The sequence below is a fragment of the Gasterosteus aculeatus genome, chromosome 3 (assembly GCF_964276395.1).
Source record: "Gasterosteus aculeatus chromosome 3, fGasAcu3.hap1.1, whole genome shotgun sequence".
Taxonomy (NCBI): domain Eukaryota; kingdom Metazoa; phylum Chordata; class Actinopteri; order Perciformes; family Gasterosteidae; genus Gasterosteus; species Gasterosteus aculeatus.
Window position 1 is genome coordinate 1,225,005 of NC_135690.1, and position 20,999 is coordinate 1,246,003.

The following is a 20,999-nucleotide window of genomic DNA, read 5'->3' on the forward strand; positions in this document are numbered from 1 at the left end:
CCGTCAATGTCCGATACTGAGCCGATACGTCTGCTCAAATGGAACCAAATCACAGGCCAAGATGGAGCGTTGTCACAGCATTGTGTCCACACGCATGGATATGTATATGATTCATTTTATTTTTTGATGTCAAAAAAGTTTGCCTCATTCTTACCTTCCATTTCTTCTGGTTGCGGTCAAAAAATGCCACTGGCCATCCTGATACTGTTTGCTTGATTTCCAGGTCTGCTCGTTGAAAGTGAGAGTCACATAGCCACTTTCCAACGCTAGTTGTATCCCGTTAGCCTGGTGAACATAAAAAAAGGTTCTGCCCGTGGTCTCTAACAAACTCGCAATCCCAGACGGTCGCAATTAAAACACCACATTTCCTATAAATATAAGGACTGACCGTCTGTTTGTCCTGCAGAATAATACCCTCATTCTGTGTGCTCTTGAATCCGAGGGAGACAGCGACGTCATTGGCCAGACTAAAGCCTGTGAGGTCACCTGACAGGGAGCTCCCCAAACTGAAATCTGCTTTACGAACAACCTAGACAAGAACGTGCACATGAAACGTTAGTTAAATTAAGTCATAGCAGACACACAAGCCAAAGTGTATTTGGGTCGGTGATAGGAATGCTGGTAATGGGTTCGGGATGCGGAGGTCCGCGTCTTACCAAGGAATCCTTGGGACAACCCTTGCTGATGCCCACTGGCTCGGACACGGATATGACGGCGCTATTCTGCTTCAAATTCTTTACACATCCTTTAAATGGCTGCATGGTGATATTATACCTGTGAAGGGGAATAAAATACTCTCAGTAAAATGGGAAACGGTTGACCAAATACCTTTCAGCAGACGATGATGACGAGGAAAATCGATAGTGTACCTCTCCCTCACGTCCCGCGGGGCACCGCCAATGTACCATTCCTTAAATTCACCAAAGTTGTACGCAACATTGGCTTTGGCCAGGTCAGTATTGGAAATGCGCACAATGATGTCGTTGCTTCTTAAAAAGATGATGTTGAGTTGTTCATAGTCACTCGTCTGAAGAAAGGACAAAAGAGGAGGTTAAATTCAGGGTTCTTGATTTACAAATGTTGTCAGTTCCGAGTCACGTTACTTATTATGGAAGAACCTGACGGCAGAAAACAAAAAACAAAAGCATCTTACCGGGAATGTTTCGAGGTTATTTGTAGCTGGAGTTTCTAGCAAATTGCTACGAATGAAAACGATGCCCTTCTCAATCGTCACGGTGATGTAATTGTCCTATGTTGCGGGGCAAATAGAATAATCAAGTTCTTTCAAATACTTCATATAATTTGACTTAAAATTAATTTGAAAAAAAAAAGATACCAAAAACAGTGATTTACCTCACTTTGGATGAATAACAGCAGACCGTTTGACGAACGAGAAGAGATGAACATATTGATGATAAGGGCCGGAATGGTTCCGTCTATTAAAACCTTTCCATATCCAGTGCCTTGATAGAATTCAGAATCCGTTGGAGGTACGTATCTGAAAAGAGGGGAGAAAAAGTCAGGAAATTCTATTTCAAAAAGACAGACAGCCTTTGTCTATCACTTCAACAATCTGTAAGATTGTAAGAATGTTCTCTTTTCTGTTCAGGACTAGGTCGTACCTCTTGCATGGAGGCTCCGGATTAATCCCCACTGCCTTTTGGAAGTTGTAGAGGCTGATGACCTTGTCATTGACAGAAGAGAACTCAATGCAGCCCTCGTACTTGGGGTACTTGAGAGACGCTGGCGGCTGAGCAAAAGCAAAACAGAGAAAGGTTTTAATAAAACCCATGCTAGTTGAAAGTAAAGACATGTATACAATCTTCCTGGTTGCTCACAGTGAAGCTGTCTGGGTAGCCTCCGACATAGAAAACCACATCACTGGGACTGAGGTCCAGGAGGTTCTTGTTCTCCACTCCTTGCCTTTCGGCGGTAATTGGCGCAAAACTTAGTTTCGAGTTGGAAAATTTGGCGAGGGTCATTTTTGCATCTTGGTAAATCCTAAATTGGAAGAGGGAAAAAATATTCACATTAACAACCTTTATTTCATTGGTTCATTTGATACGGGAGAGGGCACAGAGGCAGATGTTATAAAACAAACCTAAAAACAGAAGGTTCTACGATATTGACGCTTTACATTGCGTGCACAGAAAAATTAGAAAAACTGGCACAGGAGAAAACTATATGAACGTGCATGTTACAAGAGAATTATGCGGTTTACCTGCGTAGGTCCACCTGATCGAACTTGGCCGGCACAGATACGGACTTGGTGATGACACCCGTTTCCATCTCGTACTCCACTCCGTTGAGCTTGTACACACCGAACAGCACTTCGTTCCTCAGGACCATGCCAATGTAGTTCTTAGAAGACTACGAGACACAGTTTGTTAACGCCTTTGTGTGCAATCATTGCACATTAAATGCTGTGTGTTTATCTATTCACATGCACTTGGGAGTCACTCACGTCTCTATTGCCAAGGTACAACACAAACATGTCCCCGTTGTTGGCCTGTCTGCGTCGACGTCTTCCGTCACCCCGGCCCTGCGGCCTCTGCAGCGACAGGGACAGGCCCGTGTAGGCCTTCAGATCCTCCAGGTTCTTTGGTGCACGCAGCTCCACGTGGCTGTTGCCCTTAAACATCATGGGGATCCCAATCTGGAGAAAACACACAAAAGGGGGATGGACCCATGAAGGAACAAATAGAGGACAGATTGGTTTGATTTGGGACGCGGTGGTGGATGCGTGAGTGGGGCCTCACCCTGTTAGCGGCGTCCCGGGCTTGTTCGATGAGGTCCTTTATCTTCTTGATGTTCTCGGATATGTTGCTCATTGGGGGGAACTCCGATGTCAGGTTCTCCATCTCTGATAGCTTAGCATCCAAAGACGGGATGGTTTTCAGCAAGTTCTTCACTGGAAGTAGAGAAAATAAGCGAAAAAATGCAGTACTTTACTTTTTACAGACTATGTAATGTACCAAAACAATGAAGCGCCGCCCTACCCGTCTCGTCCACGTCATTCAGCACATTGTTCAGGTTGGAGTCGACAGGAGTGGCTTTGATATTCTTAAGTTCCCCATTGATGGCATTCAGTCTGTCCATAGTGACGGTAGCGCTGTTATTTGCTAAAGCTGCCTTCCTCTTGGCTTCATTGATGGTGGCGCTGATGTCATCTGATTGGACGAAATTTGTGATTAGGAGAAATATGAACCCTGGTAATACACATCCTGGCAAAATGCTTTGACTAGTTTTACCTGTGTTGATGTTATCTAGTTGGTTCTGTGCATAATTCAGGTCTTTCTCAAGAGCAGTCTTCTTCTTGCCAGCGTCGTTCAGGCGGTTCTTCACGTCGTTAATGTCGTCCGCAGAGTCTTTTACGTAAAAACAGGAATCAGTCAATCAATTTGGCTTATTCTTAAAAAACAACAGTTTAACTGTAGAGCTGAATACCTTGGAGGTCTGTCTCTGCCTCCTGCGCATCCTTCAGTAGGTCCTCGCTGGTGTCTTTCAGGTCTTTCGCTCTTACTGTGAGCTGTTCTTTTTTTAAATTCTAAAGGAAAAAAAAAAACTATTGTATGAAAAAGTGAAACAATACACTAAAATATTTTCACTCATTCTGTCTGTGGCTTACGTTCAGGGCGCTGTCTGATGCACTTTTGGCCTCTTTGGCTGCAGCCTCAGCAGCATTAATCGCATCTGTGATGTTCCTGTAGGCGTCAATAGCGTCTTTGGCGTTCCGAACCTCAGTCTGTCCACTTGCGTTTGCAACAGCACTGTCATACAGGATGACAAGGGGAACATGGCGAGCACACGCAAATTACACACTACGCTTGAATTGCATGCACCACCAAGTGCTTGTTTAAAATCCATTCAATGGACTTCAGGGTTACGATAGTCACAGTGTGTCAGGATTGCATGTTTAAAGAACTTACTTCTCAAGTTCCATTGCCAGCTTTGCCAGGTTCTTTGCATGTTCCTCTGCAGCCTCCACAAGGTCCTTCTTAGAAGCTGCCTTGGTAATCTCATTCACCTTCTTGGTCAAGTCAGTCTTGGCACCATCCATCTGTGCTGCCAGCTGTTCATATTCCTACAGAGGAAAAGGTGAATGGGTGCAATTTATTTGTAACAAATACCAATTTGAAAGGGGAGCAAAAAACAGGGATGTTTATCTGAGCAGACGGCATGTTGGGACCTGACAGGAATTTTTGTGAAACACGACTACGGCAGTGTCAGTGTGTCTTCGGGTACAGCACATGCACGTTAGCGTTTCACAAACGTACCGTTTTGCTGTCAGATAGCATTTCGGCCAAATCTTCTGCTTTCTGCAGCTCCTTTTCTGCCATGGTCATTTGGTCCTTAACGGTGTCCCGCTCCATTTCTAAGCCTTTAATACGTTTCTGCAGAGCACAGCACATTTTTACACCTTTCACTTATTAATAACTATGCAATGAGTGCTGAGCAAATCAACAAGCCCTCGTGTTTCTTACAAGTGATTAACCAGATGACTTGAACTACCTTCAGATCTTCCAGTGCCTGAGCACTAAGCCCATTCTGGGTGTTGGCTTTTTTAAGCAAGTCCCCCGCCTCCTTTAGAGCCTTTTCCAGGTCCTTCACCTTGGCCTCATAATTCTTCAGAAGGCCCCGAAGCTTTTCTGCTGCAGCCTCGTTCTGGTCGTACTGCTTACTAACATTAGCCTTGATGAAGTCGAGCACTAGAAAATGGAAAAGAGTAGCTCATGTGACATGTTTCCAACAACAACAAAGATGTTACTGAAGTACGGACTAAATATTGTACGTTTCTCAGCCTTGTCTCTTTCTTGCTCAGCAGCTGTCTTCTGAGGGGTGAAGTTCCTGTCCTTCATCTCCTTTACCAGGCGCTCAGCCTCTTCTAGCAGACTAGCCAGGTTTTCATTGGGCAGCACATCGCCACCTGTTCCTGCGTCCTTCAGTTGGTCCAGCAGAGCTTCAAACACACACAGAAAAGAACACACTCCTCAGTCATCGGGTTGGAGGCTATAGTATGATACCACTTGTGATTAACTACATAAAGTGAACCAAAGAAATTACGCCAAAAGAAAGTAGATTACAATACAAAAAGACAGAGCGGGTAGTCTTAGGTTCCCCTTACCTTGGATTTTCTCCAGCATTTTTTCAATCTCCGAGTCCAGAACTTTAGCTCTCTTCTGGGTGTTTGCAACATCTGCCACAGCCTTGTCCGCTTGAGCAGCACTCTTCTCTGCCTAAAATAAAGAACAAAAAAACACAATGTCACACGTTTTATCACACGTTGGTATTTCAATAACACATTAGTAGAGACAGTAGGTCTTATCCCCATCGATCTACCTTCTCTCTGAGGGTGCTGATGTCATCTGTGAGATTGCTGACGTCCTCTTCCAGCTGGTTGGCTCTGGACTTCTGGGCGTTGATGGCGGAGCTGTATCTGTTCACAAGCATCTGCAGAAGGCACAGCAGCAGAAATGTAAATGAAGCTGCGCGGAGGAATGCTCAGATGTCGTTGGTGGAGCGCTGAAGCTCCAGGCCGATAACGGCTGCTTGCCAATCGTTTATTCACTTGTGCCTCTTTAAAAAAAAAAAAAAATTCCAGAACAACACACTTGACAAGCAGGGGCATCCATCTAGTCACTAACTGGGATTCCTGGGATGTTTGAACAAGCACTGTGCCACCATGTCTGTGTGTGTTTACTTGTGTGTGCATTTGTGCGCATGTCTGTGTGAGAAACAGACACGACGTACCAAAGCAATTAAGAGGAAATGGTTCTCATCGTCCTTGTGACCCTGTGATCTGGATTTGGCCTACACCTAGTCTATGAACACCTAAAAGTATTCTGCCCTTTCTGTGGCCTTTTGCGTCACAGTACACCGACGCGTTACCTTGGTGTCTGCCACAGCCTTCTCCAGCTTCTTCAGGCTGTCCTGCGATGTGGCGCTGGCACTGGCGTTGTCCAGTTGAGTCTTGATCCTGCGCAGCTCATCATCCAGCTTCTCCAGATCATTTAGCAACGTCTGGGCACAGTTATCGCACTCTAGAACACAAACAAGTGTTGGATTGGCAAGGGATTGTACTTTAAAACGCGCGGATGGGTTCCCGACCCCCCCGGGCTTCAGGCACAAAATGTCACTCAAAAATACTGGGAGCAACAAGTAAGCTGAGCAAGAAATATAAAAAAAGATAAAAATCAATTACAGTGACACAAAACAACTATAGGAGACACATTGATTTGGCTGTAAAGCGCGTGGGTCCTGCTTCCATGCAGGAGAGGTAGGCGCGCCTTTTGCATTCCTTTTTGCGTGTCTGTTCCAGCGGGAAATTGTCTCGTAACTAAAACCCATTCCTCCATGTCAGAGAGTCAGACCTCAATGTCGTGGTAATTCACCTTGGCAGGGCCCTTCTGTGTTTGTGTCTTCTGGCTCCAGTGTGTTCTTGCAAACTGGAAAAAAAAACAATGAAAACATTGTATAACAAACAATTTAAATCTTAATTAGATGCTAGAAGTAAAAGGGTAAAAAAAACAGATTGAGTTGGAATGACGTGTACGAGAATGAAATGAAAGGGCAGTGCACAAGCTAACCTCCAGTCCTGTGATCACAGTAGTTTCCATTTCCATTGCATTTACACGGCCGACAACTTCCTCCTTGTGTCGATGGGTCACCATAGTAACCAGGAGCACAACTGTGGAAAAGAGAAATAAGTTAGACGGAGAAATGTGTAAGACTAGAGTGCAAGAAAAATCCCAGTATTTGCACAGAATTTCAAAATCCGCACAGACGCTCACCTCTCACACTTGTCTCCGGTGTAGCCCGCTCTGCAAACACACTCAAAGTCGCCGAATACTTCTTTACAACCTATTGCAAAACTGCAGATCGAGATCATGGTTTATCTCTTGAAACACAGGTTTACATTTACTTATAGTGCAGCTGTTTGGATTTAGGTATTTTTCCCCCCCACCTGTTTGAAGGCGATCTGAATGGGCACGGGCAAACTCTGCACGTCCTCTGAGCCGCGTTTCCATAGTAACCTTCTTTGCAGCGTTCACACCGGTCCCCGGCCGCGTTGTACTGACAGCCCTGAAAATCACATAATGTGTCCATTAAACCACAAAGTGTATGTGGAGGATGACAGATTATGAAAAACTATTTTATATGGATTGAAAAAAGAAGTATTTTATCACATGGAGGAATGCAAACGTCTAAGGGCAAAGAGAAACAATCAATCAAAGAGTGTGTGGACAGCGTAAGAGTGATTCTATTCAGCCACTTGTGTCCATACGGCTTTGAGCTTCCAGGGTGTGGATCCATGCGTGCATTGTGCACACAGGCCCGGTCTTGAGTGTCTTTCATAACATAACACAACAGACAGCCGAGATTTTGAAATGAGTAAAGGCTTGTCCACCCATCGAGGATGGAGAACGATTCATAAAAGGATTATCTCATCCTATCTCATACTGGATGAGAGTTAGGGGTCAGGGGTCAGGGGTTGGGTTTGGGATCCGGACTGAAACACGGTCCACAGATGTACGCTGAAGATGGCAGGTCCAGACCGTTTTGACTCACGGTGGAGGTACTCCACTTACCAGGCACCTCCCCGTCCGCTCTTCGCACTCATCGGACAGGCCGTTGCACTCACAGGGCACACAGCGGCCCAGGAAAGGGCCACTGCCGTCTCTGTAGTAACCGGGAGCACATTTCTGAAAAGAAACCACAAACATGTAAAGACATTATATCCCAACAGGGAATGACAAGCAATACATCCCGACGTACCACTGGGTACGCTCATCTGCATTCAAAGGAAACCTCAGGACTTAATTCTACATATACATACAGTTTAATAGAGAGATCTTGTTCATTAAGATTAAATAATCAGACTGGAATGTGTCTGTTTTGAGTAGATTGATGTCTAAAAAACTAAGGTGTTCACCGTAATTATGCAAAAGTCTTTTAATTCATTATAGACAACAAACCAGCCCAGCTCATTTACAGACGAAACCCATAACCTATAATTACAGCATCTGTTGTAATTTGCCTAAACATAACAGTGTTTCCATGAGGATAGTTGGCTGTGATGTGAAGCCCTGAACTTGACCTGAGCGGCATTTCATTAAAAATTAACACCCAGCGCGCCCTTTGCTTTCAGAGATAACAATCCTAAAGTCACCAACAATCCACAGCTGATAGGCTGAGAAGTTCAACCTACAGCTCACGTAAAACAACGACACGACGCATGACATCTTCACAGGCGTTTACCTGAATCTGAGAACTTGCACCGCTGTCATTGACAGAAGGATAGCGAACCGCCTGTCCGTCATTCACGTAGGGGTAGCGTACCCGCTGGGCACCTCCATCGCTCACCGATGGAAACTCTATCCGCTGACTCCCCCGGCCGGGAGGTGAGGGGATCTGTGGCCCTTGAAACCATCTGTCATGGTGCCTGGCGTAGCGGGGTCGCTGCCCTCTCCCTGCGGGCCGGGGGCCGGCGCAGCAAAGTCCGATCAAAGCCCACCACAGCGCGGTCTGGAACAAAACCCCCGCGCACCGCCGTCTGTCCATACGCTCGTCTGACATTCTCAGCGTCTAGTGTGTGTGAAGTAACGCTCCACTCTTCCCTGCCTCAGCCTCTTAAACCAACCCAATCACACACACACAAAGAGAACACGCCCCAGATCCCTCCTGACTCAGTCTGCAGATCGACATGAGCGTATGCAAGCACGCACATGTAAGTGCTCTATCTTTCCTTTAGACGTGTGCGCGCGCACACAAAACAGTCACAAACATACATGCGCGTGCACACACACACACACACACACTTAGCACAGAGGGCTAATAGTGGATTCACGAATAGAGAAAAGCAAATGGCAAAATATCGTAAATGCTTCTGTGCAGTGATTGAAAAAGTAAGCAAAGCTTAGGATTCTTTAAATAATTCAGTTTTACAGAATGATTTCACTAAGTGTTGTTGTTGTTGTTGTTTTAGTGTGCGTGCGTGTGGTTCGTCATTTTTTGGTCCAAACATTTGTGACTGATATGAAAGTCAGACATCCTGAGGCCGTGCAGACAAAAACTCACACCTGCATCACACTCTTCAAACACTCGACAGACACAACTAGGCGTGTCGGGCGCACTGACACACACACACACACACACACACATACTGTTGGTGCACTTGGGTTTATGATAAATGTGTTCCTACCGGCCGCGCCCCGTGTGTCAAGGTAAGGCGCGCTGTCATACCGCCTCTGGGCGCATTTAATCAACTTCCTTTTAACACTCCCGATCAGGCTGTTGCTCATAAATACAAAGGCAGGTAACCACAGCTATGGCAACAACAGTCTTAGCAATAGGAAGGAATCTCCTTATTTTTTCACTAATAAAGTATTTAACGAATCTCCTATTTAATTAGCCACTACGGGCAAATCACCGGCATACAGATTAGATCTGACAGGCTCAGACATATTAATTAAAGTAAATATGTATTCCTTGGCATCTTGGTTGATTCCACTACTAGTTTCTATGACCCAATCTTACCCCGAAGCCCTCCGGCTGCTATTTTCCTGTACATCACATCCAAGGCTGCTCCGCTTTTCTCTACACAAAGGGTGCGGACTGTGATTCAGGCGTGTCAGAACACCCTCACAAACATAAGGGGGACCTCCGGCTCCTCGAAGATGACAAGAGGGGAATTCAATCAACACGGTGCGGCACCCTGTCTGGTGTCTCTACTGCTTCTCGGACCCTCAAAAATGGTTCAGTATGTACTAATATTTGATTTGATGAAAGACACAGGTTGATCATAAAACCTTCTAACATTTTCTACACACTTTTACACCATTTTTATTCAAGCAAGAATAAAGACAATAAAGACAAAGCAGGATAGAAGGATATTCAACAGGTTCCTTTCACCTCACAGGAGTCTCCGGTGTTCTGAGGGGGACAGGAACAATCTTCCACAGCGTTTCCGGGACCACCGGTCCCCGTGTTGCTCAGGCCCTCCAGGCCCACCTCTCCCAAGCTGAGTCGCTGGCTCTGAGTAAAGTACAAGGCTCGGATTCTCAGGCCGACCAGACGGGCTAGGACCATCATCAGCTCCTCTCTGGACACCGGCCTGTTGGTGACAGCATGACGCCAGTTTCCCTGCAGGCCACAGATCAGTTATTTTGAGATTGATGCGGAGAGATAGGTATTATCACAACTCAGACAGAGACCCAAACGCAGATATGGGGAATAAGGGTTTTAATGAAGAGGAATTCGGGCAGGCAGTGTCGTTGTCGGAGGCAGGCAGGAGTTCGGTGCACGGGAGATCAGGGGTTCAGAGGTGGCAGGCAGTGTCGTTGTCGGAGGCAGGCCGGAGTTCGGTACATAGGACGTCGGAGGTACAGAGGTGGCAGGCCGTGTCGTTGTCGGAGGCAGGCAGGGGTCAGTACACGGGGGATCTCAAGAATTGACTGGAAACTACTGGAAACTACTGGGATATAACGCTGGTAAGACCTGGTGAAACACACAAGACGAACTGGCAACAGGAACAGGGAGAAGACACAGGTTATATGCCCAAGGGATAATTGACAAACAGGGAACACCTGGTGTGGGAGGAGACAGGGGAAAAACAGGTGAAAACGGGTGAACACAATTAGGGCGTGACAGTACCCCCCCTCCTAGGGGCGCCACCTGGCGTCCTACCTGGTGCCGTACCTGATTGACTGGGGTGGCGACGGCGAAAGTCGGCGATGAGGGAGGGGTCCAAGATGTCCCTGGAAGGAACCCAGCAACGCTCCTCCGGTCCGTAGCCCTCCCAGTCAACCAGGTACTGGAAACCCCTGCCACGCGGTCGGACCCTCAGGAGACGCCGCACTGTATAGACTGGGCCCCCGTCAACCATCCGGGGAGGCGGCCGAGGAGGTGGGGGGGGAAGGAGGCGACAAAGAGACACAGGTTTAATACGGGAGACATGGAAGGTGGGGTGTACTCTAAGGGTACGAGGAAGAACCAAACGGACAGCAGAAGGACTGATGACCCTGGAGATGGTAAATGGGCCGATGAACCGGGAAGACAGTTTCCGGGATTCCACACGGAGAGGCAGATCCCGAGTGGACAACCACACTCTCTGCCCCTTACGGTAGCGAGGAGCAGGGGTCCGACGGCGGTCTGCCTGTCGGCGATACCTGGATGCCGTCCGGAGAAGAGCAATCCGGGCCCTCCTCCAAGTCCCCGACCCCCGAGCCAGTGCCACGATCCATGTCCCCGACCCCCGAGCCAGTGCCACGATCCATGTCCCCGACCCCCGAGCCAGTGCCACGATCCATGCCCCCGACCCGACCAGTTCCGGCGCCACGTTCCATGCCCCCGACCCGACCAGTTCCGGCGCCACGTTCCATGCCCCCGACCCGACCAGTTCCGGCGCCACGTTCCATGCCCCCGACCCGACCAGTTCCGGCGCCACGCTCCATGCCCCCGACCCGACCAGTTCCGGCGCCACGCTCCATGCCCCCGACCCGACCAGTTCCGGCGCCACGCTCCATGCCCCCGACCCGACCAGTTCCGGCGCCACGCTCCATGCCCCCGACCCGACCAGTTCCGGCGCCACGCTCCATGCCCCCGACCCGACCAGTTCCGGCGCCACGCTCCATGCCCCCGACTCGGCCAGTCCCCGCTCCGAGACTCTCAGCCATGACCCCGACGCCCCCAGTCCCCGCTCCGAGACTCAGGCTCCCTCCCTCCCATCCCATGGTCCTCTCCCACCCTCCCGTTGGTGATTTGAGGGCCGTCTGGGATCCGGCCCTTGAGGGGGGGGCTATGGGGTGGGTTATGGGGGGGGCTGAGCCGCCGCCGACTGCGGAGGTGTTCCGTGTCCCCGAGCTGGAGCCGACTACGGAGGTGTTCCATGTCCCCGAGCTGGAGCCGACTACGGAGGTGTTCCCTGTCCCCGAGCTGGAGCCGACTACGGAGGTGTTCCCTGTCCCCGAGCTGGAGCCGACTACGGAGGTGTTCCCTGTCCCCGAGCTGGAGCCGACTGCGGAGGTGTTCCCTGTCCCCGAGCTGGAGCCGACTACGGAGGTCTTCCGTGTCCCCGAGCTGGAGCCGACTACGGAGGTCTTCCGTGTCCCCGAGCTGCCGACGGCGACAACCGCGGAGGTGTTCCGTGTCCCCGAGCTGCCGACGGCGACAACCGCGGAGGTGTTCCGTGTCCCCGAGCTGCCGACGGCGACAACCGCGGAGGTGTTCCGTGTCCCCGAGCTGCCGCCGCCGACAACCGCGGAGGTGTTCCGTGTCCCCGAGCTGCCGCCGTCGACAACCGCGGAGGTGTTCCGTGTCCCCGAGCTGCCGCCGCCGACAACCGCGGAGGTGTTCCGTGTCCCCGAGCTGCCGTCGCCGACCCCGGAGGTTTCCCGTGTCCCCGAGCCTGCCATTCTAGAGACGTTCCGTGCCCTGCAGTCGCCGCTCCGGAGCCGGCTTGGGGACCGCCCGCCGGGCCGACCCCCAGAGGCTCCCCGCTCGTCTGGCCACCCGCCGGGCCGCCCGCCAGAGTTTCCCGGGTGGTCCGACCAACGTCTCTGGTTTCCCTCCCCCCCACCCCTTGTTTTGCTCTAGTGTGAGCCGCCTGGAAGTCGGTCCTTGAGGGGGGGGTACTGTCACGGTGTGGTTCACTTCCTGTCTTATTTTGTCGTTTTCTGCCACTCGTGTCCCCGGGTAACTTCACTTCCTGCCTTGTCTCGTCATCCCCTGTGTTCGTCTAATAGTTTCCACCTGTGTTCCAATCACCTGCACCTCCCTTGTGTATTTAAGCCGTGTGTCTCCTGTGTCACTTGTCGCGTCATTGTCTTTAGCCACGCATGTCCTGTCTTTGTCTTGGATACCCATAGTTCATGCCTGTGTGTTTTTGCCCCCTTGGATTTTTGACCATTGACTATTAAAGTCCCTTTTGTTTTGAACTCTGCGTTTGAGTCCTGCCTTCCACCCGCAACCCTGACAGGTATTTAGTATTTGAGGATGAACTTAATGGCTTTGGGGACTTCAACCCCCCCGGACAATATTATCAGAATTTTTTTTAAAATAGGAGAATCCAAAAGCACATTTCTGTGAACTCTGAAAAGCACATTTACACTCCTCAGAAGATGAACCCTTCCTGCGTTTGACATTCATAGAGGTTTTCACAACAGTAATAGTTTGATTCCCAAGGAGTCTACAAATAGGACCTACAAAGGGCTCTTAGATTTATTTTTAATCAGCAGCGTGCGCTTCATATTCTTCTAATACTTTCATATCATGTGCTCCGTTTCACGTCCCAGTTTAGTGGTGGATTATATTGTGCACAAGTAAAAAAAAGCATTAAAAAGGTAAAACTATTTTGTACTTTACCTCCAAGAGCTGGACTCTGCCCTGATACAGCTTGTCAGGATGTGGGATTTGCGGTGCCAAGTGGATCAGAGTCATATCTTGTCCCTTGGGGGAAAAATAACAAGATAAATCTCTGATAAATAAACTGTGCAAAACAAGCTGAGGTCTAAGAGTGAAGCAGCAATACACACAGTTAGCACGACATCAGGTCTCCTGTCCATGAGGGTCATCCCCTCACTAGGGATCCCAAAGGACTTGGACTGGTAGGTGAGGAATCCACCATAAGACGAAACCTGAGAGGGGAAAAGCCCAAATATCCGTCAGGGCAAAGACATTCGCTTAAAAGAATACATGAACAAAGAGAAAGTTATGAAGTTATACATGAAAGTCGTAATTCCTATCTGACATGAAAGGACTTTATCTACCAATCTAAGATTGTATGGTCCATAAAAAGAATATGAGGCCAGAGACGCCGTTGATCTGAATAAAAGGTTTAATAAAACAATAGGCACAGTGCAAGTGAGGCTGAACTAATATTTCCATTACATGGTTCTACTGGGCTGAAACGCTGGGTCCACATGCAACACGGGTAAATCCCTTCCACTCATTACTGACGAGTCAATTAAATGACAGAAAAGTGAAATGAAGATGAGACCCTGTGGCCCTGGTGTTGTCTCCCCCTCAGTAACTCACCCTGTCCCCCAGGTAGGGTGATGGTGCAACCCAGTACAGCGTTTGAACTGTTGGAGGAAGCTCCTGGACGTCTGCCACCACTGTCTCGCTGGCTGTGTTCAGCACAGACGGGACCTCCTCCTGGTCGGCGCGTTCCAAGCGCCAGACCTTCATCTCAACAAACTTATAACGGGGAACATTTCTCGGGTTAAAGTGAACGCTCCATCCCTAAACTGTACTGTATTCACGACACACAAGGGATCACAGACCGCGTGGGCTTTTAACGTCATCTACACATAATATCACACACAAACCGCCACAGAATGTACACAGAATCCCATGAAATGAGCCCACGAGACAAATGCAACAGCGTGAACAAAAATGACGTTCACCGCATTACCGCCATCAGCGAGAAAGCTCTGCAGGCGGAACATTTCCAAAGGCATTCATAGACGTGCAGGGGCACGAAAAGGAAAACACACCTTCCCCCTGCGTTTGCTGGAGCTCTGACACCGGTCAGTCGCTCCGAAGCAGAAGCACCCGGTGCAGCCGTGGCGGTTGGAGCGGTCAAAAAAGAAGGAACCTTCCCGACAGGCATCACACTTGACGCCGGCAACGTTCCTCTACAGACACGGCAGTCGTGATGGAGGGAAAGTCAGAGCGAGAGAAGGTAAATGGACACCAATGAGCCGGAGGGAGTGCTGACGAAGGAACTCACCTTGCAGAGACACCTTCCTGTGTCCGGGTCACAGATGTCACTTGTGACGCCTCCCCGGTTACAGTTGCATGGTACACAGTCGGGGAAGCGATAGTAACCTGCAGCACAGCGATCACACCGCCGGCCGCCAACCCTCGGCTTGCAACTACAGAAAAACATCAATATCTTCAGGCGGATTCTGGATGTGCCTCATACATTTATTAGGCCGGATAAGTGAGGAAGAAACTACAGGAATAGACAGCAACATTGTTTCTTTCATAATATATATATATATATAAAGGCTAGATGTCTCGTCCGCGTTGGCTCATAACATTGTGTTGGTAGTGATACGTGTACTTTTTAAATAACCATAACCTAAATTTAACCTAAACAGATTTTTAAACGGTTTGGTTCATTATAAACGTCAGAGATGTAGTTATGACATAATATAAATAATTATGTTATGTTGTAAAAAATAAAATAATGTCATAAAATAGGTTTTCCCTTTACAAATCTACATCGAGAAATGCTGCATGTTGAAATCCCCTCCCTGTACAGAGATGTATTTATGTCACTGCATACTTATGAATAATTATAATCATAACCATACGGAAATTATACTAAACCGAACATCATTCATAAGTATGCAGTGTCATAACTACATATCTGACGTTTCTATGGTTTCCTAATTTCCTTCCCTCAGTGGTGTAGCCAAAAATAAAATCGACTTTCTCGGCAACATGGCAAAAGGTGTTTTAATCGTGTCTTTGCTTTAATGCACAGGACACACAGCCGTAGTGTGCAGAACGCAGTGTACACGGTTAAGTAGGTTTCCACTCGCCTGCACTGTCCGGTGACGAGGTCACAGTCCAGCGCGGCGTTGGTTTCCACGCCGCTCGGGGAGCACGCACAGCCCTCGCAGCCCGCCAACGGGTGATAGCTGAAGGTCTGACCCTGGCACACGTCGCAGGAGGGTTTGACTGTCTGAGGGGGGCAGATGCAGCGTCCCGTCACCTCGTCACAGAGCCGACGGCCACATTCGCACGCTGCAGGAGGGGCACAGGGCCTTTGAGTTGTACTTCAAACCACGTAGACATTCTGGCCAGCGCCAAGTGGGAAGTCAGCTTCCACTCACGTCTGCAGTGGGGGAAGCCGTAGTATCCCGTGGTGCACTTTGTGCACCGTCGACCGATGACATGCCGCCTGCAGGGACACTGTCCTCCGGCTGGCTCACAAGTGGTCTCAGTAGAGCCGGACTCGTCGCAGTTGCAAGGGAGCGCTCCGCCGTTATAAGCCGCCACCAGCGAGCGGGCGGAGTCTCTGCAGAACTGAGGAGATGTTCTCCGGCTGATGGGACGAGATAAAGGATCAAACAAACGAGGTTTTTACAGACGTGGTTGCATCCTCTATTATTGCAGCCAGAGGGCACCATTTCCTAAAACTTCCACTCTGCTGTACATCGATGTGCAACTAGTGCGTTTTTTTTGTACTTTCAGAAGTACATTTTTCCCGTCCACTGCTTGTTTTAAACACACGGTGGATACTTACTCAATATAGAACCCGTCTCCTCTACACTGCTGTATGAAATCTGCAGATTTATCCAGCAGCTTCTCTTTCAAGAGATCTGGGGTGTAACTGCTATCGGGAACCAACAAGACATAATCCTACACAAAAGACACAAAGCACGAGAAATGATAAGAACCCACAATCTCACTTTTGTTTTCAGCAGGGTGTAGGAGGAACATATATATGAGGACTTCAAGCCTTTCAGCCACATCTTCTATGCTTCATTTAACCGACGGAAGGAAAGGGAACAACAGGCAAGCAAAGCCCAACCTGCCCAACAGAGGTCGGCAGCTCAGCTTTTAGCTTTAAGGAAGCCGTGTGTGGCTGCCAGGTGGGATACACACCGGGGAGGCAGCACCTCACAATGCCACGGAGACCACCTACAGTACCAAACACAAGCCCCTCCTCACACCGGAAGTATGTCCAACTTTATGTTTTCCTTTTCTACCATTTAGGTCTCATTTAATGTGCGGCATGAACATAACTCGACAACCGACCAGAATAAGTGTGTTCTCGTGTGGCACGCTGAGAGAGACGCTGGGCCGCTGCCCAGAACTGTGGTCAAAGTGGAAGGCGATGCGCCCGTCAGCGACCACGACCTCCCTGCAGCCTGAGACGGCGGGGCAGAACGACGCGTTCATCCAACCTGCAGGAGAAAAGCAGAGTTGAAATTGAAAGAGGAAGAATCGCTGCACAACAATCCGTCTCAGACCGGGACTTAGTGTGCTCCTTAACTCCCTCGTGAACTCTTACATTTTCTTTAATTTAACTTGCACTCACCCTTCCACTGCCGCTCTGCGTCCACCAGGACCTCGACGGGGAAGGAGGTATGTTCACGCTGGTGATAATGGACCACAACCACATATGTGCCCGGGAGAGGCACCTCTGGGGTGAAACTGATCTCCGTCTGGAAAAAAGAGGAAGCTTTAGCGTCCAAAAGTCCACTAAAGAGTTTGATTATTCAACCGGCTTTTCACCTGAGGGAATTTGAGCAGTATCCCATCACTGTGAGGCTCTGGGACGGTCAACGCGCCGATCTGTCGTCTCGTTCTCCAATCCTCATCCTCTCCTCTTTGGCGAGAAACGGCTGGTGCTGGAGACAGCTGTCCATCGCGGGCAGCATCTAAAATCTCGGCTGAGGTCGGCTTGTCGAATTGGCGCAGAACGCAGTACCGACTGGAAACAGTAAACAGCGACAAGACGTTGACACTTGGAGCCTGTTGATAGTGTTTGGCAAGTGTTATTTTAGCATAACTGCACCAGGGTCAACAGAACATCCACAATCTACAATAATCTTTCTCTCTCATTGATGTGCAATAATCTTGACATCACAAACTAATAGACACTAACATGTTCACTGTTTTTGCTCTGTGCTAAATATTCTGAAAATTCAGTGAGTTTTTGTGTATATATTTACATAAAAGCAATTAAAGGCACCAAACAGACAAGAAAACAGACGAGTTTTCTGTCATTACAGAGTAAATGAAAGGACAGCTGTGGACACGTACGTAACCCGAACATCTGACCCAGACAGTAAATTCAGGGTGACAGAGTGAATAGAGGGTTCGACCCAAAGTTCAGCCTCAGGTAAACGGCCTTACGCAACCTCAGGACCGTGTGTCCTCACACCTGGAAAACAGAAGTGTCTCCAGCGTTCTTATGTGGAGTAGCAGCAGGTCCCTTAGATCACAGCTTGCATTCCTGTGTGATCAATGTGAACGGGGCCCATTGGAGGTGACCTACCTGTCCTCAGTGAAGCGGCCATCAGTGGAGACACACAGCACTTTAGGGTCTACGTAGTCAATGGAGAACTCCTCTGCAGGAACCGCGTAAACTTTATACTAAGGAAGAAACAAAAGTATTTGAAACTGCACGCTGTGGTCTAGATATGTAGCTCCGGTGAACGGGTGGTGGAAACACCTCCCTCACCAAAAGGAGTGACGCGGTGGAAGTCTGCAGAAGTATCTCCGTCTTGTGAGAGAGCTGGAACGCGGCCACCCGGTCGCTGCCGTCCACTGCGACGCTCCGGCACAAGAAGCTGCAACGCGCACAAGACACACGAAAGTTACACAAAACGTTATCGCGCCGCGAAGACGGAAGCAACAAACCCCAAACAAACGGACTCACCTGAGGGCACAACTGTAAACGTTGGCCCTGGCTGGGATCTGGTCACCTGACGGGTCCCTGATGACTATGTTGACATTCTGGACGGCGTCCACCTCGCTGGCGTACTCCAGGACGAGGGCGTACGGGCCGGGACGCGGCACGCGCAGACCCACCTGGAGCTGCGACTACGTGACACAGAGCAAACGAAGGAATGAAGTCCTAACCCCTAACCCTAATTAGTAAAATAACGCATGTTCCACTCGTGACATAAAAGGTTTTGTCATCACTAAACGCAAAGCAGTTCCACGGTCACGACGCCAAAGGCGTAATCATCTCCTATTATTCTGTACTTTGAAACAGGAGCTAAGAAGATATTTTATAACCTTGTGTGAAGCTATTTTATTGCTGTGTTCTCAACCTACTCTCATGATTCATGGAACCGTATTGAAACCAAACGGGACATTGAGGCGGGTTGGAGTTCCTACGTACCTGTCTGCCGTACAGAGCGGCCATCTGAGGGTGATCCAGGGTGAGCCGGCGCACGCGGGCCAGCCTCCTCCGGCGCCCGCCGTGGCTGGTGAGTTTTCCTTGTGAGGCCAGTGCGGAGCTGAAGCGGTCCATGTCCACATGCTTATACAACAGGCAGCTGAGGCGGAGACACACACGCACGGGCTGAGTCGGCAAGAACGACGATAGGTGGTCACATGATCCTCCTGTTTTAGTAGATGTAGAGGTCTCGCACATCTTTAGAACATCGCTTAGTATGCAAGTTGATGCGAGGTCTTTTTTGATCTTGCATACGTGCTGTTAATGCACTAAACAATTATGGGATTTCTTTTCTTACACTTTGGCATAGAGCAAAACATCTGTATATTATGATGCATTATAGACATGAAAAAACTCCTGCACAAGCTAAGCCCTCACAGGCGTCATTATAGACTTACCTGGGATCATGTTATGTAAAGAGACTAAGCCAATAAATGTATATGTAAAAACCCAGAGCTTTGTGTGTGCAGTGTGAAGGACACAATGGATGCAGAAACTACACCGACCCTTGTCATGCATTAGTGTATAAACACTTTCCAAAATGACTGAGGAGAAATGTTAAAATGTTACTTTGCATCCTTGTTTGCGGTGGGTAAGTATGTGCAAGGCCGGCTGATCTTCTCCTGCAGCAAAGGTGCCTCATAGTAATCCCGTGGCAGCAGCACTAAATAGTCCTGGAGAGACGCAGAGCAACAACCTTTAAGTCTGTGATGCTCAGAGTGGAATCCTGCACATCTTCTACCATGAGCTCACCAGCAGAACGCCCTCTGCCCTGATGTGAACGACCCAGGTCCCCGGGGTCAACGTGAAGGGCTCAGCGAAGCCCTCCCCGGGGACGGTGAGGAAAGATGGGGAGGGACTCCTTGGGAATATCACTTCCGTACTCTGGTCGGACCCTGAATTTAAAGAAAAGCAGAAATCTCTGTATTACAGATGACGGGAGGAACATCATCAGCAGAAGGCACCTCATGTCCATATACACGACTTACGACACATGGGTTATTTGTTGCATTTCATCAACCATAAGTTAGATTGGATGACATGAGGTGTTTGTGAGATGCAAGGGGCTGAGGCGGCCTCACCTGCAGCGCCTCTGTTATTGGTAGCCGCGATGCTACCGCTCACACCGGCGCTGGTCGGGTTAGTGAAACGCAGAACCACGCGGAACAAGTGCTGCCTCTCGTCTTTACGCTCAACGTTCACTGTTACTCTGACTTCACTCTGCAGGGGCGAGAATGACACGTAGCTGACGGCCTGAGTAGCGATTAGTGTGTTATGAGAAACGTAAAAAATAAAGAAAAAAATCATGTCAGGTGGGCAGCGAACTTAAGCAAACAGTGCGGGTTAACCGGCCGACAGCAAGCGAGGTGAGCAGTGAAACACACAGCCAAAGGATTGGCAGGCCCTTCACTTACAGTCACAGCAGGACTGAGAGCCGGCTTCGTCCACCACCAGGATCCTTGCCCTTACGCGGACCCTCCCCTTTCTTTGGGGGACGGAGTAGCGCATTACAACATGGAAAGGGCCAGCAGAGGCCAGGGTAAGCTTTAGGATCACCTCCGGCTGAAGAGAGATAGTGTTAGTTCTAAGAGAGCCGGCGTCCACAATCAGCTCTCATATGATGGGAGGCTGTGTGCTGAATCAGCGAAATGAGCGCAGAGGTAAGAGCAAAACAATCATAGTGGCGTCAGAGAGATGAGAAAAAGAAAGCTATAGGGTTATTGAAGTGGCAGAGAGGCGCTAAAATGGCAATAGCGTAATTCATAAGAAGAATCAGTGTATCAAATACATGGAGGTCCCGAAGACCTACTGACCTGTGCAGGGGACATTACGGCGTAACCTCTCCAGCTGAAATCTGGGAACTCTTGGGGGTTGTAACCAAAGCGCACCGGTCTGGCATTCGGCGTCGTCCCGTCCTCGACCTCAAACCTCAGTTGGTGAAGAGTGGGGAAGTAGTAGCTCGGTGCTGGACTAACAGGATGCATGAACGTTTGATTTAAAAAGGGAAACAGTGCGTGTTCGTTAATGCCCAAATCCTAAAGGTGCGCAGGTGTTTGACCGCGAGGGGTCG

General features: G+C 49.1%; 1 protein-coding gene across 4 annotated transcripts in view; it reads right to left on the reverse strand.

The window, feature by feature from the left end:
• LOC120815920 (laminin subunit alpha-3) overlaps nt 1-20,999 on the reverse strand; it is a 48,145-nt gene that overhangs the window by 5,792 nt on the left and 21,354 nt on the right. For 2 of the 4 annotated variants that reach the window (XM_040171014.2, XM_040171016.2), the window contains exons 21-67: nt 20,743-20,899; nt 20,011-20,149; nt 19,682-19,824; nt 19,499-19,602; nt 18,872-19,028; nt 18,404-18,567; nt 18,206-18,314; nt 18,020-18,117; nt 17,254-17,452; nt 17,057-17,183; nt 16,774-16,922; nt 16,259-16,374; nt 15,846-16,057; nt 15,552-15,756; nt 14,732-14,876; nt 14,496-14,636; nt 14,035-14,196; nt 13,533-13,634; nt 13,363-13,446; nt 9,913-10,143; nt 7,590-7,703; nt 6,965-7,083; nt 6,792-6,872; nt 6,588-6,688; nt 6,393-6,446; nt 5,890-6,041; nt 5,341-5,451; nt 5,126-5,237; nt 4,793-4,960; nt 4,513-4,709; nt 4,278-4,394; nt 3,930-4,084; nt 3,629-3,770; nt 3,448-3,547; nt 3,252-3,368; nt 3,000-3,170; nt 2,760-2,911; nt 2,465-2,656; nt 2,222-2,370; nt 1,839-2,001; nt 1,623-1,750; nt 1,354-1,498; nt 1,154-1,249; nt 870-1,027; nt 657-774; nt 389-529; nt 155-285 (exon numbers count right to left, since the gene is read on the reverse strand). In XM_040171014.2, the coding sequence (XP_040026948.2) occupies nt 155-285; nt 389-529; nt 657-774; nt 870-1,027; nt 1,154-1,249; nt 1,354-1,498; nt 1,623-1,750; nt 1,839-2,001; nt 2,222-2,370; nt 2,465-2,656; nt 2,760-2,911; nt 3,000-3,170; nt 3,252-3,368; nt 3,448-3,547; nt 3,629-3,770; nt 3,930-4,084; nt 4,278-4,394; nt 4,513-4,709; nt 4,793-4,960; nt 5,126-5,237; nt 5,341-5,451; nt 5,890-6,041; nt 6,393-6,446; nt 6,588-6,688; nt 6,792-6,872; nt 6,965-7,083; nt 7,590-7,703; nt 9,913-10,143; nt 13,363-13,446; nt 13,533-13,634; nt 14,035-14,196; nt 14,496-14,636; nt 14,732-14,876; nt 15,552-15,756; nt 15,846-16,057; nt 16,259-16,374; nt 16,774-16,922; nt 17,057-17,183; nt 17,254-17,452; nt 18,020-18,117; nt 18,206-18,314; nt 18,404-18,567; nt 18,872-19,028; nt 19,499-19,602; nt 19,682-19,824; nt 20,011-20,149; nt 20,743-20,899 (6,528 nt within the window). The remainder of the gene's footprint in view (nt 1-154; nt 286-388; nt 530-656; nt 775-869; nt 1,028-1,153; nt 1,250-1,353; nt 1,499-1,622; nt 1,751-1,838; nt 2,002-2,221; nt 2,371-2,464; nt 2,657-2,759; nt 2,912-2,999; nt 3,171-3,251; nt 3,369-3,447; nt 3,548-3,628; nt 3,771-3,929; nt 4,085-4,277; nt 4,395-4,512; nt 4,710-4,792; nt 4,961-5,125; nt 5,238-5,340; nt 5,452-5,889; nt 6,042-6,392; nt 6,447-6,587; nt 6,689-6,791; nt 6,873-6,964; nt 7,084-7,589; nt 7,704-9,912; nt 10,144-13,362; nt 13,447-13,532; nt 13,635-14,034; nt 14,197-14,495; nt 14,637-14,731; nt 14,877-15,551; nt 15,757-15,845; nt 16,058-16,258; nt 16,375-16,773; nt 16,923-17,056; nt 17,184-17,253; nt 17,453-18,019; nt 18,118-18,205; nt 18,315-18,403; nt 18,568-18,871; nt 19,029-19,498; nt 19,603-19,681; nt 19,825-20,010; nt 20,150-20,742; nt 20,900-20,999) is intronic. The other 2 variants (XM_040171015.2, XM_078098588.1) reach the window with 1 other exon arrangement.